A 17,433-nucleotide genomic window follows, 5' to 3' on the forward strand; every position below is an offset into this window, starting at 1 on the left:
ATATAATGCTCACATTGTTATTATTGAGAAATACAAATGAAGCGAAAGATGCAAAAATTTTACTTACTTCATCGATTCCGCATAGTCGATTGCCTCGACGACTTCACCGGCATTTACGGATATTCCTTCCTCATCTTCCGCCTCGTGATCCTTGATAACGACATATTGTTCCGTGGTTGCCTGAAACAGACCGAAGGATTTAATTTACATGCTATTTTTACAGTTCGCAGACGCCAAGATATTCGGCGCTTCTGTGCCTTTGTCCTTTGTCTTTTCTGTCCGACAATTATTATACGTAGAAAACCTTGGCAGACCCTCAAGAGCGCGAGTGGGATGTTTGAAAAATGACGTTAAAATATATACTATTTTCTCAAGTATTATTTTTTCATGTTATCTTATGGATTTATCAGCCTGAGGTGATCAAGTACCAATCTTATGGTATTCAAAATATTGATTCTGGTGTAATACCTGAAGTTGCGTACAAAGCGTTAAAAAATGGTTTGTATTAATAATTATATTAGACCTGTTGGCAATATTAAAATGATCCTTAAGGTGAGTAGGGCAATGACGCTTCAATGGTCGTAATCAAAAGGATTGTCACTACTGGTCGTGTTATCCAAAGATTCATTGCGACCTTCAGACCATTAGGGCAATTAACCTAGAATGATATTTCCGATCTTGGCAGAAGAGATATGTATTAGGGTTCATTTATAGCATTATAGGTGACCTATTTGTGACTAGTCTAAGTTCAGGTACCTGGGAAATAAATTTAAATAAGAATTCAATTATAACTTTTCAGAGCAACAACGTAGATTTCTACGTTCAAAAAAAAATTGTTTTTGAAAAGTTATCTAGTTGATAAAATTGGCAGATTATTTTAAAAATTAACTTCATTCATCATGGTGACCTTACTGATCCATATCCATATAACTGTCAACACAAGATCAAACGAAGTTCGCTAATGACTTCCTGATAACTCATTAACGCCACAGAAATAATTGTCAAAAATCATTACCCGTTCGCAACTGTTTTCCTGGTAGAGACTGCTCAGTCTACGAAAGCTTGGTGTATTTTCTCGACTGGCTGAATATCCGCCGGATCGGTCCGATCTGGATAAGGTAACACCACTGCTTTCTTGTTTAATTCCGTGCCCATTGGCTAGTCCTTCAAGACTACTAGCTGAGTTCACGGAAATGGTGCCAGTCGTCGTAGATAGCATTTCCATATCGACGTCTTCTTCACGAGCAACTGGACATCGGTACATGGAGAATCTATGAGCAGCTGGTCTGTTTAGTCTCAACGCTGAGAAGACATGCAGAGGTTCAAAGTGACTGATCCCATCTTCATCCAGGACAGTATAAGCAACTTGTCCAGTCAGAACCGCCCTGGATGCTTCTCTAGGCACGACGGCCTGCATACCCTGTTTTAAGATCATAAATATAGCTGAACGTTTGTGACTTCTCTTCAGTAAGAATTCTTCGATGGCCAAACTGTTCTCCGCATGTAGCAAGGACGTAGGGACCTCCACTGAGGATTGCAGAGGAGCATCTTCGGGGACTATCATTAGTGCAGCACTTTCGCGCACTAGGGCCCTTAGTCTTGGGTCGGACCTGGCCAGTTCAGGATCGCTACAGAGTTCTCTGAGTGCTCCCATAAATTGAGGTCTTTCGTCAGCCAGTTGTCTCATGACAGTTAACCTTTTAAGAATGTCAAGGGTGACCTTATCGGAAGCCAAGGCTTGGGTTGATTTCTCATCGCTGATCACAGCCAGAAGGCTCGTAGCCGTGGATGACATCCCCAGGGCTCTAGCTAATCCTACAGCCTGTAGTAACATCTCACGAACGTTCGGACCTTCTTCATTCAATAATTCACGTACACGAATTTCACTCGATTCTCGTACCGCATGGACGATAGCCTTGTGTACAGTTTCTGCAGCATCCTTTTCGGTCACTACACCAGCAACTTCTTCGGAGACTTTCTTTAAGACGAGCGATACCAGCTCTGGATTTCCTCTGGATACTGTTCTGAATGCTGATCCTACGATATCACTGCCGTGCTCTTCTTCTAGAACAGCGGATAGTCTTTCTAGGACTACTTCATCTTTCAAAACTTGACTTCCTACGGTGGATTTTAGAATGTCTACTTTGTTGCTGCTAGACTCCAGTAAGTCCAGTATCGCTCCGCAACATAGTGCATTTCTGTTTTGGGGTATCAGAAGGGTTTGATAGACTTCATCCACAGCGTTATCAATATTCGCTGATTTTTGTCTGAGTAAAACATTGAAAGCTTCGCTGATGGATGAAAAAACTATTTCCTGCTGTTTTTCTTCGTCTAGTGTTAAATTACTGTTTATGGATATGACTGCAGCAGTTATTGCTGCTTTGATAGCGTCGCGCAGCCATTCCTGATCGCTTTCATTATTTTGTTTACCATGGTCACCATTCATCATCGGCGTTACTCCTGCTGGTGTTTTTTTGCCGTTAGTAATCTTTCCAGAATTCTGTTGCTGGACTATGTTCTTGGCAAATTGGGCCACTGTTGAGACTATTTGAGCCATTCTGACTGCTGCGTTGCCATGGAGACCTAATTTTTCAGCAACCACTAAGGCGTGTTCTAAGGAAATTGCTGTTGGATCGACATCGAAATCTACTGATGGTAAATCAGCAGGAACTTGTCTACCAACTGACATTCCAGCTTCAGACAACTGTCGAAGCATTCTGGCATCTATACTTGTCTCACCGTGATGTTGAGTTACCAGCGTATTGTAGTTCAAATTTTGAGGTCTCAGCAATTTAAGTTCTTCAGGAGTAACTTCAAAGCCTTGGACAGAAAATTCCAATCCACCTTCTGGAGTATCCATTAAATCAGGCGCCACGAAACGAGGACCCTCTTCGGTTTGCACAATCTGACCTGGTACGAAGGTCACACCTAATTCACCGGATTCGACTACACGACCTGGTACAAATCTTGGACCTTCTGGAGTATCCACTACTTGTCCGGGAACAAATCGTGAACCTTCGTCCTCTGTAGATATCACTTGACCTGGTATAAAGGTTGGACCTACTTTTGTCTCCACGATTTGTCCAGGTACAAATCGCGGTCCATCTGCTGTCTCTACTGTCTGACCAGGTACGAACTTTGGTCCAGTTTTTGTATCTACCACTTGACCAGGTACGAATTTTGGACCATCTTTAGTTTCAACTACTTGACCAGGAACAAATTGTTCTCCTTTCTCTGTCATGACTATTTGACCAGGAAGAAAACCGTCATCCGTCATTATGCCAGGTACGAATCTTGGACCATCTTTTCCGCCATTTACTAGCTGTCCAGGAACTATTCTCTTTCCCTGTGGTTCCTTTTTTATTGTTTGCGGGACAAATTCAACGCCTTTTTCGGTTTGAACTATATGGCCAAATATCTCTTGCTGTTGCAGCGGAGACACTGCGCTGGCTGTTTTTGGATCCACCGGAATTCCAACAGGCCCAGCTTCCAGGAAGACGACCTCGTCGATGTTTCTTGCTGCAGCAAACTCAAATCCTTGCGGTCCAATATTCGTAATACCAGGAATAAATTTGTGTCCTTCCGGTGTTTTCATTATTTGACCTTCCACAAATTTAGTACCGTTTTTCATTTTGACTGTTGTACCAGGAACAAATTTCATGCCTTCTTCTGATTCCATTGTGATACCAGGTACGAAATGGGTTTCTCCAGAGTTCGTGATGACATTTTGACCAGGTACAAATTGAGGTCCTTCCGAAGTGAGCATAGTTTGTCCAGGTACAAATTTAGGGGAGCCCGTTGGCGACCTGACACACTGTCCAGGTACGAATTCCCAGCCATCATCCACTTGAACACTCTGTCCAGGTATAAATACTTGTTCACCATGCTCATCAGTAATAGTTTGTCCTGGCATGAATTGCGCTCCATCAGCAGTGATTACAGTCTGTCCCGGAACAAATGTATCCTTATCAACGACTTGTCCAGCTACGAACTTTGGCCCTTCCTCAGTCAAAACCGTTTGACCCGGAACGAATTTAACTCCTTCGCTAGTATGCATAGTCTGACCCTGCACAAACTGCGAACCACTGGGAGTAAGCAAAGTCTGTCCAGCAACAAAGACAGGAGTCTGCTTACCACTATCTTCCTCAGTCATAACAATCTGTCCCGGAATCAATAAAGGACCTTGCGGAGTATGTACAGTAAAACCAGGAACAAAAGTCGGTCCGCTAGGTGTTTCCAAAGTTTGTCCGGGTACAAAGACCGGTCCAGTCGGCGTTTCAACAGTCTGACCAGACAGGAATCTTTGTGCAGACTTGATATCAAGTTTCAGACCTTTAACATTGTGCATTTCAGTCTTAACGCCTCTATCAATGTTCTTCACCAGTTCAGGTATCTCCTCTATCCTAGGTAACGTTTCTACAGCCTGTTTACCAGCAGCCAGGAATTTGGCGTTCACGTTAGACGTACTTTCAAGTTCTTGAGGTGGAATGTCTTTTATAGCGATCTGAAGTGCTGCATCCGGTTGCACGTTCAACGGCGTAAATGGTTCTACCAGTGGGATCGCTTCGAGCCCACCAGTTTCTTCAGAAATTGGTGTATTAATCGCTCCTGATACAGTGGCATCCAGATCTACCAGCTGAGCCTGAGCTTTAATAGGTCGTGGCATCCGGTCGACTATAGGTGCCCCAACAGGCTTAGTAGCTTCGTTCTTGAACGTGTCCCAATCCCATGTTTCCCCTAATGGCTTAACAAGATCGTGCCAATCGCTGGAAGACACTACCAGGTCACACCCCCGTGATCTGGCATGATCGAGATCAACATGCTTCCAATCTTGCTTCTCATCTTTATACTCCTCCTTAACGCTTTGAAGCTTCACTTGTTTCATTCTCTTAGACTCCTCTTCGTCAGCTGCCTTCTCTTTGTCTTCAAATATTTTCTTCGCATAATTAAGTCCAGCTTGTCTTTTCTTCTTTCTCTTTCTAGCCTCAGTCTCAAGCCTCTGACGTTCCTTGAGGACATCTTCGCGCGGTCCAAGCCCATCATATAGATTCTCGTAGTCTTCCAAATCACGAAAATCTACCGAGACATTCTTGCCCTGCTTCAATCGAAGTAAAACTGTGTCACAGTCTCTCGATAACATAACGTCTCTCACGTCACCATCTCTTACGGCGGCTTCGAGACGTGCCGGAAATACAAGACTGCATCTACGCTCTTCCACGGTATAGACGAATCTCAAATCTTCCTCTTCCGATGAGGTTTGCTTGGTCTCCAACAAGTCGCGCAGTGCCTTTTGTTGGTCGCCATCGCCATCGAGAACCGGAAACACGTATCTGTAATCCTTGAGCACCACGTGCTTCTTCTTCTCGCCCAGAATAAGTCCCGCGGTGTAATGGTGTGGGCCCAATCCCGAAGCGTTGGTGATCTTGCACTTGGACTTGTCATGAGAATGGACCCCAAGGAGTACAGGAATGTAGTGATGTGTCGGCAGACCATATGACTTTCCTGTGATTCGACAAAAACGTTTTGCGTCTGCGGGACTTATGGGTGGCAGTAATGGAAAGTAATTAGGCTTGGGGAGGCCCCTGCTCCTCCCCGTGATCCTGCAGTAGGACATTATCCTTTGCACCCCACTGTTACCTTTCTAATCACTCAACATCAGTCAGAAACTGCTGTCCTACGGGAACTCGAATATTCAACAACTCGTTAGTGACTCTTTCGCTTGGTCTAAGTTTAATACTAGTCATTCACCTTCCTGTCACAGGTCTCGCTCTATTAATAAGCTACGCTTGACGATTCCTTTTTCAGACTCCGACTAAAGCGCTAATCGAACGCATCCAGAATATTGTTTTCTCTTGAATCGATTTAGTACACGTTTTGCCGTTATCCGTGCCGGTAGTATCTCTAAAAGCTGCATCATGCGCCATGATGTTTTAGCAGTTTGACTTTTAATAACTTCAATCCAATCTTTGTCTTTTTTAATTAAATCTACTAATGCTTTAGTAGACAAGGTACAATTCTGGCTTAAGTGCGAATGTGGATTTCGTTTGAAATATTTCTTGTTTTTTTTTTCCTTTTACGACATTTGAAATTCGATTCAGTTTTTAAATAAATCAAGTCAAACGGTTATTTTTACTTCCGGGATGCCATAGAAATTCCACCGAAAGTCTTAACTGTGGGCGCTGGTAACGAGCCAATGTACAAACTTTCGACACGTGAAAGAATTTTCGATGGTATACTCTCTATCTCTTTAACGCGTTATATCTTCTTTGTCGATCTAAAAAATTTGAACTTGACAAATTTTTAGTTGTACTTCTTCCAAGTATCACAGTTTTATCGTCGAACAGTTTGACAGGTGAATCGAGCCAGGTGCTCGACTTTGAATTATAGTCGGGTCTTCACGTGGATCACTAAAGATTTCAATTTATTTGATTGCCCGCAATAAAACAAAACTGTCACTTTTATCGTAGTTGATACTTTTTGATTTTACAAAGATACAAAATTAAACACTCTTCGATCGAAATCCTATATGCCAGTCAAACATTATGCCAGCAATACACTTTGCAAAAAAGCATTCGTCCTCTCACAGATAGAGATTAAAATATTCTCTTTGTTAGCTTCTCTGATTTCACTAACAGTTAAGGATACACTTCACTGCTTTGCAATAAATATCCGATTCGTTACAACGCGAATAAGGCAATAAATTTTGAAAAATTTTCAAAAAACCATAACCATCTATAATATATACATACACGCTTGTATATATATAACTCTAATTTTCACTTTTCACCAAAAAGAACTTTCACCTCAATTTTATTTTGCCGTAATAAATCAAGGAAGCCACTTGAGGAGCAACGAAGCACGAAAAAGCTAATAAAGCGGCGTAAGGATTACGATTATAATTCCATTGACGTTGAAGTCGTTGAGATCAATATTAATGGACCCACTTTGTATACAGTCGTTTAAAATTTCGTTATAATATTTTCTTTACGTTCGAAAAGTCTTCGTTGCGTCCCGTACGTTCCGCGTATCTAATGAATTTCCTTTATTCGTCAATACTTTATTCTCATTATTCCCGAGTGACTTATCTTGCTCTCAGTAAACACTATGCTGACAAGTTATTGGAAAGTACCCGAAACGCCGGTTTCATACGTCGTTATTACATCCTATTGGTCTCGCATGTGGCTTCGAAAAGTGTATTACGATACGCGGCGAACGCCAGACTACTAGGTATACGAAGTGGCTAAGAGCCGTTTGCGTGGCGAGTCTCACTCCTCTCGAACAGAAATAGCTACCCTTCTTACTTCTCCAATACATCTTTAGAGCAGAGTACAGTCGGTGAAACGGTACGTTATATGGACATTTAATTGAATTGGCTTTACAGAAAAATATCAACACATCGAATACATCAAGTAGTATGATTAGCGTTCGCCAATGTAAAAGCCCAGAGAAGATTGAGGTATAGTATAAACAATTTTAGATTTATCTTCGACGTATGCAAGGAAGACGATTGAAATAATTTCATCTGATCAACGTGATTCAGTGCCACTTTTTTTTTTGTCAAATAAAATATTTTTTTCCGACAAAGTAAAATATTCCCCAGTAATCGTTTTGAAATTTGTCGTCTGGACGTTGCCCAAAAAAATTCACGTAACAAGAACTCTGGATAAATTTAACGTGTACATTTCTAGAAAGAACAAAGACTTGATATACAGATATATTAGTCTGCTCGTGAGAATTGCTTGAGGTACCACTATAACCTCACAAATTGTCATACCGAAACGTACGGTTGACTGTGTACGATGTATTTGAATCCATATAAATTCTATGTAGTTAAATTGAATCATTCGCAGCAGAATAAATAATGGAGCTTGTCTCAGCCACTGATCTGTTTGAGTACAAATTGTTATACAGATGGTTATCGTAGATCAGATTGGCAGTTAAACGTGCAGAAGACGTGAAGTTGGCAATGAAGATAGTAAACAGTAAATGCAGTTGGTTCAGTCTGTTAACACTTGAGAGGCTGAGAGTCGCAACAATGAAGTTTCTGTCGTATGAAAATGTATTTAAAAAATTGTCATGATACATATTTATTTTTTAAGTAATAGCTACAATAATCCATTCCAAATCTTTTCTACAAGACCAAAAAGATTTTATACGAATTTATTGGGCCTTTTTCGATAGACTCTTAAAACGCGATTACGTTTGCGCGTGGCGTGTCTTCACTGATTTACCGAGCTATTAGCTTCATACTCGCTAAGAGTACGAACGGGCTATTGGCACGTCTACGAGATTTTGACGAACTGCCAAAGTCTACAGTTCTCCTGCCGAGTCTTAATCTCTCATCGTCACGCCTGAGTCACATTTTCGATATACGATCTAGTATCGTTAACACGTAAGTTTCGGATCTCGAGAAAAAAATTGCACAGGGTACATATTTACGTAAAAGTGCTTGTCTGGAAACTTTAAGCATGAAAGTAATATGGCAATACGTATGACGATGATATATGAAAATATTGATTGGATACAGTTTAGATTTATAAACGATTTTATCTTATATACTCTATAGTGCGTATAGACTTTAAATAATATGGATGAAATAAGGATTGATGAAATTTTTGTAAACTTTTCGGTCTTTCGATATTTTTTTGAAAATGCTTTGTTAGTCTTTACTGGACTCATTAGACGGTTTAGAAATTATTAGAACAGATTGGGCAGTGCTGTACGTTACTACTCCGATAATATGCAAATGTCAGCGACGTGGGTGCATGAAAACTAATACATCTTGACTACGGTTGAAACCGGAAGCTTAGTAAGGGGCTTCATTTAATAGTCGGTGGTAAAAGGAGGAGATCGAGGTAGACAAGAATGAGCGCCGTGAGCGTGCATTGCGGGAGTATTTGGAATGGCGGTGAGTTCTTGGTTGACTTGAGGCTTTGGCATCGAACCAGATTCTACCTTCGTGGTACGCGTTGGTTTTAGTTTTAATTTAGATAGTAGTATCGTGATGTAACGTGTTTGGAAAGGTACGTCTTGTTATACGCTAGTACGTCGATTAGTCAGTGGCTACCGGGAAGCTTTCGAATTCAAAAGGACGAATGTCACGTGTTTTGGTCAGCGACGAAAATTTCATTTGAATTTTTATTCAAAATTTTATTGCATCTTTCAATGCTTTTCGTCTCACTTCCTTTGTCTCTCGTGACGCGGAAGATTGTTGTAGACATAATCGGTGTCTTTATCGTGCGATTACGCAATCGTTAGAGGATATAAGAAAAATAGTTCTCGTTCTTTTCTTTTTTTTAGATTCTTTGACTCACCTCGATTGAAGTTTGAGTTATTTGGGTTGAGATACTTTCTTCGATTTTCGTACTTCTACTCACGAGCAGCTTACTGAGTTCAGCTGCGAATTCTAGTTAAAAGAAAAATAAATTTTTTTTTAAGTAAATGAAATTATTTTATTATTTTTTTTTTTCATTCGAATAATCAATGCAAATATTTACCTTTTTTCTTTTTGGACGAGGATCTTGTGAATGATCCGTTGAAAGCCATTATTGTTGAACTGCTACGTCATTATACTGAAATAAAGTGCAAGTGCAGAATTTTTAATTATTATAGATTATTTTTATTTTACTACTGTTCTAAATAGATAGATTATCTCGTGAATGGAAATAAGGGAGTCGTCTACTGGTTTTAATGATATACTGTAACTTGAATCTATAAATATTAATTTGCTTCTTAAATTTATTCTGCACTTTATCTTATTCTTGAAAATTTTGATGTTTTATATAATATACAAGAACTCGTATATTATTGCGGGTAAAGTAGTATCGATATATCGCGGCGGTGATGCCACCTCTCGTTAGTTGCGCAAACGGCGAAGCTCTGGGATTCTCTCTGGTTCATCTTTTGATGCTAACAGCTCGAAATTCTACAGTCGGGAAGTAACACGTTTGGTGAGAAGATACCGACTAAAATCTATTTAAAAAATTTGTTACCTGTCATTCAAAAATCAAGTTCAACTGTCAAACGAGATTTATGTAAATAAAAAAAAAAGACAGAAAGCTTACTATCATGCGTCAGTGCAATATGGAATTTACACGTATGTTACACTTTTGAAATTTTTTCGTAAAAATAAATTTTTAATTAAAAAAAAAGAAAGTACGTTTTCTCAAGTTTAGTTGCAAATGCACTTATGCGGCAGTCAAACTTTACACCATCCGTTATAGGATCACTAAATATTATATTATTGGTTCTCGTTTTACAACGCGATATCCATGTTGGTTCGATGCTTTGATCAAAGGATTGGAATTATTTAACATCACCCGCGGAATCATCTACGGATAATCCGTATTGGTGGATCAACCTTTAGCAGCAGTTTGGCAGTATCTATTTCGAAAACGCGGGACGACACTCATTTGAGGATTGGCTGGCGGGCACCTCTGCGCGGTTGGCCGCATTTTCTTGTATTTCACCGTTAATTGGGTCACTTCCGTTGTCGATTTTTGGTCCTACAGAATCCGATCGAGCACTGGTAAAATATATCGAATGTAAATAAACCGCTTTGCGCGCGGAACCGTATTACAGCATAGGACGAATGCAGGCCATAAAAAAGTAACGAATATTTATTTTCACAAGCCGATCGAACTTCCAACAAGAATAAAGTTACGAAACTTTTGACTTTTTCGTAATTTTTCCCTGTGCCTAACGGCTATATAAGATTTTGACTGCTCGTAAATTTTCTCAAAATATTGTGCTCTTTTTTAATTTTTTTTTTAATATGGCTGTAGATAACAGTTCTTCTGTTTTAATTGAATAATGGTCGTACCACCTGCTATGAAATTAATATATCCAAGAACATCATGTTCTATTTAAGATACATTGTAGGCACGATGTCTTTTTTCTACGTTTACCTTAAACCAAAAAATTTGACCTTCGTCGAGTAGGATGTCAGTTTGATTCACTAGATACTTGACTTTCACAACTGTGCCAGGAAAATAGCCTAGCTATTTTACGAGGCGCCTTGAACACGCTAGATAGAATTTCATTTCGACCTATGTTTCATGCAAATTCGTTTAAGGATATCGAATTTATAAGGAATTAACTGTATATACATTTTCGACATAGTTAAGGATACTATAGTTGTTTTTGAATAACGTAGGCAACTATGATAACAGTAGTTTACGGTATCAGTTGCACTTTTAGTATTTCGATACGCTTAGTATAAAATGAGATTATGCTAACTGATCAAGATGATCAACAGTGAATGTGATACAACGAGACTTTTTATACGATAATATTAATTACACTGTTTTGTATAATTGGTAAACTATGCATTATTTTTTATCAATCACGGTAATCGAATTGATCGTTATTTCATTCACTGGTTAACTTATGGATGACGTTTGAAGAAATTTTTGTACCACTGTATACATATCTGAATAGAATACAAATTTATTTAATAATGATTGTTATATTAATATTCTACCAATGAATTTACTTAGCTTAACAAATTAAAAATTAAAGAGGTTTCAACTGGTTTTAATAAATCGTATTTTAGATATTCTTCTCTACTGTAAATGTCAAGAAAGCAATATTGATAGATTGTTTTGTCACTGAAAATATTTTCGTTATTTAACAAAAAAAACACGCTACATATCCAACACTTTTTCCCTTTCACGTCACACAGGTACTAGTATCAATTTTCAATTAATTAACACTAAAGATCACCGTACAACTTGACCCAGGTGCATTATCCTATGCAATGCAACTTGATAAGTTCGACGCACTGAAACTTTAATTTGTATCTGATCATTCATCGGATACGTAATGTGTCCGTACGAAATTACTGCACGGAATGTACGTCGAGTAAAATTTGTGATATTAGAGAAAAAAGAATTCTGTTATAATATCAACAGAAAAGATAATCGTATACAAGTGATTCCTTCGCATGAATTTCGAATGCCGTCTTACTCATTCGACACTTGCACAACACTCGCATAAAATTAGAAGCATGACGTGCTGGTTATACAGCAAAACTCACCTCTGCGAAAAAACCGATTAACAAATAAGAAAATGTCGACGCGAAGTAAACAGTTAAGGGAGTCAAGAGAAGTGCGTGAATTTCGAAATTCAAATTAAAGTGTCCCGCTGTTTCGTCACTTTGAACAGAGTATACCCGAATAAATTGAGGTGGTAAGAAGCCAGCCGGAGGCTATCTCGAGACTGCCACCAATGCCAGGCGCAAGGCGTCGCGACGCCCTCCGTCTCTTCCTCGCTCAACGTGCACCGGCATCAAACTTCTTATAATTCGGTACTACAACACTTAAGGTGGTTGGGATCTATAAGTGATCCTATATCTATCATGCTGTAACGCTGTCATGCTGTTGAGTAAAAAATATCTATATATTCAAAAACTTGGTTCAATAGTTTGACTCAACTAATATTTAATTTTCACGACTGTTGTTGAACCACTAATTACAGTGTTATATATTAGCTAATTGAAATGTAATTTTTTTTCTTTCCATTTCATGATCATTTCATTACGTCAGACTCAATGGTATGCACTATGCATTCTATTTCTACTACGTTGATCCTTTACACGATTGCACAAATTTGGCACAACGCGCATCCACTTTATCCACTTCATCTTGGATAGGCAGACTCGACAGGAGGTCATTTGATTTCCTAAAGTCATTGTTGAAATACGAATGACTGACCATGATGATACATGCGTTTGAATGCAATCTTTAGAGCTAGTTGGATTCAAAGTCTACTTGCTGCCCTGTACGTACACGAGGCGCCAATCGTACTTCAGCAGATGATCGAGAATCTATTTGCGTTCGCGACGACTTCTGGGTCCGTTTGGTTCGTTTTCTGTGCGGGCGGTCTGTATGTTAGTTCTAAGGCATTCAAGTAGTTTGACTATTCCTTGTCCTTCTTGTCAAGTCGAGCTCAGACATCTGACTGACAGTTCGATTAGTGCAGTTCGTACGGTGTTAGAAGAATATTTCATTGTAATAAAATGATCTAGTTAAGTTTTGAAACGATTAAATTTCTTCATTTACATTGGCTCTAACACAGAAAGAATATGAATATCAGTGAGTACAGATAAATGAAGTATTCGACAAATAAATTGACCTAGGCTATTTCGAAATTGGCTGTATTCATTGAAATATTTTTTATTATTTTTTTAAATTGTTCGGTAGTTGCGCGACTACTTTTGTACACAAATCCCCGTATTATATCTCCTAGACCATAGTTCCTTCTCGAGAATATCTAATCGGCAGCGAGACTTGGCCGACTGTGTATATTTTCAGACTTTCCCTGGGAAGTTGCGAACTTGTTACTATTTCCTTGAATCAACGCGTGCGCTTTTATGTAATGACGGTAACGCGTGAAAGGGTGGTCTTGTGTTACGAGTAGTATGATACTCATTTCCGTGTTATTAATGCACCTTATTCGCGTGTAGAATATTTAACTGCAATATCCGACTAATTGAGGCCGACGCGTGTTCTTGGCGAATGGCCAAGACGCTTTGATCGCACTTCAGCTACGTGAACTGCATACATAGGTAGTACACGCCGTTTGCGATAAATCGAGCAGTGTCTTCCATCAGTTACGATATCAATCAAATGAATCAAAATATCTATTTATAAGTTATCGCACGTAAGACATGATCGAGCGACAATAGCTTAGGCATAGAAAAAAATACTTGAATAAATAAAAGAGTATCGGGTGACGCGGATGCTTTGATATATTTTTTAAAAATGAATATGACAGATATTGGTTAATTAAAGTTTAACGTAGGTGCCTCTATAATTTTTGCCAAGGACGTTACGACTTCTCATACGAGGCGACCAGAAACTGCGGATAAAAAATAGTTTAGGTAAAATTTCATTTTGACTTCTTTTCGCTCTCGAGGCTCCAGAGTCGTTTCTTCTCTTAGGTTTTGAAAGACTCATGGCCTCCAGACTGATTAACTGGTCGAGCCACCTCGTAGAGGAATGCAGCTGAGTTCATACAGGTATTTAGCCAGTACTTCATACAGAAATTTTGCCAAAAGTATTTCACACGAGTCAAGAGTTCCTCGGACAGTTTTGACACCTACGTCATTTTTTATTGACTAGATTCCACGTAATCATCTCGCTTCTGATTACCGTGATTCGCATTGAAGCTGAAGTCAAACGGTCTAGGAACGTCACGGTGAATTCATCTGTCGCTATGTGTTTGGATCCAGCTATCTCGTCCGGCTTGAAAAACGGAGACACTTTTGAAGATGGCTATCAGGACTCTTCTCTTTTGGTTGATGATTCGCAAACTCGTTTAGCGAGAACGAAGCGGCTACCCTCTTCCTCGTCTTCTTCAGGGAAACGCCATGGTAGGACCATCTTTGTGAAGGCGATCGTCTCCAATCCCAAGCTTTCCCCGACTCAGGTCTTGGCTCATAAATTAGCAAAGGACGCCCTGCAGTCGTCGAAGATGCAGGACACGTTCAAGAGACTCACTGATGTCAGGACAAAAGACGGTGGACGACAGCAGGTTTATGTGTCTTCCACAGCGGATAGTTACTCTTCGTCCCCGAAGACATCTAAGGAAATCTGTAAATCGTGCAGCAGACCCAGGAAGAAAAAGCGTAAGAGGCACAAGGATCATCCTGCTAGAGATAGAATACAGCATGCTCATGTGATAAAACGTAAACCCACATCAAAGGTAGGTATGCTAGAAAGTGTGTTTAAAAGGACTTTGTCGTTGTAGTTTACGTGGATTTACGTTGAATATTGTAAAGTTGGTTAGCTTAAATATGACGTGTTCTTTAAAACTTGAATTAATATAGAAAGAATTTTCTAAGCTACGTAGAGGACATATAAATCTGGTAGAAGGTGCACGAAGAAAATTGTCACTCTCTGATCCTAATGGAATTAATGGAAATAAGGAGGATAATCTGTCAGAGGGAAATTCGGAGAAAAAAGAAATTAGACGAGCCATTGATCTAGCCAGTGAAGATTATATGGATTATTCCGTCCAGGAGCTGCCAACTTTCAATCCTCACTTGATGAAAGTAGCAAGGCTAAAGTCTAAGAAGAAAGCCAAAAAGAAAGTCAGTCATATATCGGAGAGAGAAAGTATGATTGCTAAACTGATGAAAACCACGACGAGAGACCCCAGAAAAAAGAGTCCAGGCGACCAAGGCGTCGAATATTCAGAATATTATAGCGAGGGTGATATTTTGAATGACCCACCTGTGAATAAAATAGAATCAAAAGATGATGATACATCCAAGAATAGTAGATCCCGCTTAACACGACAAGTCCTTAATGGTAGTTCTATTTATAGTCAAGAAAGTCCTAGCAATTCTTATATTCATTATCTTTACTCTATTCCAAAAGATCGTTACAAGAATATAAAGGATAGAAGGTCTGAAGATGGTGTTTATAAGACAGTGAACAGCCTACAAAATTACGTTCCTATTTCTCAAAGCAACTCTCTGGGCCAATCCATTGAAATTCAAAATGATAACGATTTCAATTATGGACCGAAATACGAATCGCTATTAGAAAAGAATGGAAACCCTGTGTATCCATTTTCCAGTGGCTCTCAGGACACAATGGCAGATACGTCTGGCTTACAAATTGAGCAGGAACCATCCTTAGGCTACGGAAACGATCAGCCACAGATAAATTTCAACAATAACAAAATGTTTGACACTGGTAAAACCTTTTCTGTTTCTAACAAGGAATATCAGTATCCAGTCCCTAGTTTATTGACGCAGGCACAAAGCCGGAAATTTAATTCAAATCAGGATCGATATGGTAAAGTGAATCCATTACAATTATCTGCTGAACATGAAAGTTCTGAACGTTTTTCATCTCGGGTAGGAAATGATTTAAATTTTATATTGACAACCCAGCGAAGCCTGAATAACATACTGGACAATAATTTTCTATCAAGTTCTACTCAAAATAATAAAATGTTATCTCCCTCGGCGTTCACGGATAATATTCAACCTCTTAGTAAATTATTTGCATCCTTGGGGGTCAATGCTAGTTCCAGTTGGAATCATTCTCCTGGAAGTTCTTCTTCCTCTACTGTCCAAAGCAGCGAAGCTACTTCACAAACAATTCCATCATTATCTAATCTCACTTCGACTAATAGTCATCAAGTAGAAAGTACATCAACTTTAATGAATATTACTGAAGTCGATAAATCTAGCTTTAATAGCGGTTCGTACGAGTTATTAGAGAAAAATTCTAAAGATAATTGGACAGCTAATCGAGACCTAAACAATTTCGATACAGTTGGACCAGAAACAAATCTTCAAATGGCGAAACCATCGACTAATGACAAAACAGAGGGACAAGATCGACAAGAAAATCCGAAAAATAATTGCACAACAACAACTGTGCCAGAATTAAATCCAAAATTAAAGGGAGTCGGTGAGGCTTCATCGGTTCCACCGGAACCTGAAGAAGTCAGGAGAAAAGAAAAAGGAAAACAAAAAGAGATTAAAGTCATGGAGCATCATTTACTGCCAATGACTACTACTCCTGCTGGTGCAATTGATACTGCTGGATCAACGAATACATCAAATATTACAGCAATGGTTAATGAGACAAAGGAAGTCGCCAGTCAAATTTTGAATAAAATCATTGACGAACTTGAGGAACTTAAGATTGATCGTTCTAAAACTGAACAGAAAGAAGGTCGTTATATTAATTAATCTTTTTGCTACTTATACTTCAAATATTAAAAAATTACAATTTTCATTTTATCATATTCATCAGGTTTACCCTGTAAACTCACAGGATCTTGGGTAACTATACAGGCTGGAGTACGTATTGACATGAGAGTTACCAATCACACTATATCAGTATCCCTGGGTATATTAACACCTCAACCATCTTATGAAGGTCTTTTAAACACAACCTGGAACGTAACCGGCCACGCACCTTTTAAACGCGGTGGCCCTTTTGTTCTTATTGCAACTGACAATCATACAAAAACTCTAGCTGTTTTTATAGGTAAATCTTTTTGTAACTTAGAAAAATGGTCTCCTCTTTATCTAGTTTTACAACCTACCGTTCTGAGTAATGTTTAAAATTTTATAAATTATCAACAGGCGCTTGTCGAGTTTGCCAAGGTATTGATACCATAGAAGGTATGTGGACAGTCTCACGTGAGCCTAGAGATTGTAGAGATTTTCAAATGGCGACAAGTATTTTCCATGAGATATTACGAAGAACTAGACTCTATTCAGCCATACGGGAGAAACATCAGGAGAAATGTACTACGCCATTTACAAGAGATAATCATACTGTGTCTATCAATGGGTAGAAGAAGAATTTGTCTTTAAAAAATGGAATTGACAATAGTGCTATCTAGCTGAGAATCTACTTTAGGGTATCCCTTATCATACTCTCCATGTTACAACTGCACTGA

General features: G+C 39.1%; 2 protein-coding genes across 19 annotated transcripts in view; one reads left to right on the forward strand and one right to left on the reverse strand.

Moving 5' to 3' along the window:
- LOC107266509 (obscurin) overlaps positions 1-12,224 on the reverse strand; it is a 42,909-nt gene extending 30,685 nt beyond the window's left edge. For 3 of the 10 annotated variants that reach the window (XM_015737077.2, XM_015737078.2, XM_015737076.2), the window contains exons 1-2: positions 1,016-6,685; positions 68-180 (exon numbers count right to left, since the gene is read on the reverse strand). In XM_015737077.2, the coding sequence (XP_015592563.1) occupies positions 68-180; positions 1,016-5,614 (4,712 nt within the window). In that variant the 5' untranslated portion in view covers positions 5,615-6,685. Of the gene's footprint in view, positions 1-67; positions 181-1,015; positions 6,687-9,314; positions 9,407-9,497; positions 9,573-12,037 lie in introns of those variants that run through there. The other 7 variants (XM_025083757.1, XM_015737082.2, XM_015737079.2 and 4 more) reach the window with 5 other exon arrangements.
- Positions 12,225-12,595: 371 nt separating this feature from the next.
- LOC107266474 (rho GTPase-activating protein gacF) lies at positions 12,596-17,349 on the forward strand. 9 transcript variants are annotated; one of them, XM_015736977.2, is made up of 7 exons: positions 12,596-13,094; positions 13,804-13,882; positions 13,943-14,020; positions 14,124-14,706; positions 14,831-16,697; positions 16,779-17,015; positions 17,114-17,349. In XM_015736977.2, exons 3-7 carry the CDS (start codon positions 14,001-14,003, stop codon positions 17,326-17,328), a joined length of 2,922 nt encoding a protein of 973 aa, XP_015592463.1. In that variant the 5' UTR covers positions 12,596-13,094; positions 13,804-13,882; positions 13,943-14,000; the 3' UTR covers positions 17,329-17,349. The 9 variants fall into 9 exon arrangements, with proteins under 9 accessions (XP_015592463.1, XP_015592465.1, XP_024939511.1 ...); XM_015736979.2 differs by having other exon boundaries at positions 13,827-13,882; XM_025083745.1 differs by lacking the exon at positions 12,596-13,094 and having other exon boundaries at positions 13,246-13,882; positions 14,831-15,806; positions 15,873-16,697.
- Positions 17,350-17,433: the final 84 nt, after the last annotated feature.

Source organism: Cephus cinctus, unplaced genomic scaffold (assembly GCF_000341935.2).
Source record: "Cephus cinctus unplaced genomic scaffold, Ccin1 Ccin1_scaffold0318, whole genome shotgun sequence".
Lineage (NCBI taxonomy): Eukaryota > Metazoa > Arthropoda > Insecta > Hymenoptera > Cephidae > Cephus > Cephus cinctus.

Bases quoted from the DNA above. Each gene is read 5' to 3' on its own strand.
- LOC107266474 (XM_015736977.2), top strand. From the start codon at position 14,001: ATGCAGCTGAGTTCATACAG. The intron at 14,707-14,830 runs GTAGGTATGCTA...GAATTAATATAG, and splicing joins AACGTAAACCCACATCAAAG to AAAGAATTTTCTAAGCTACG. The intron at 16,698-16,778 runs GTCGTTATATTA...CATATTCATCAG, and splicing joins TAAAACTGAACAGAAAGAAG to GTTTACCCTGTAAACTCACA.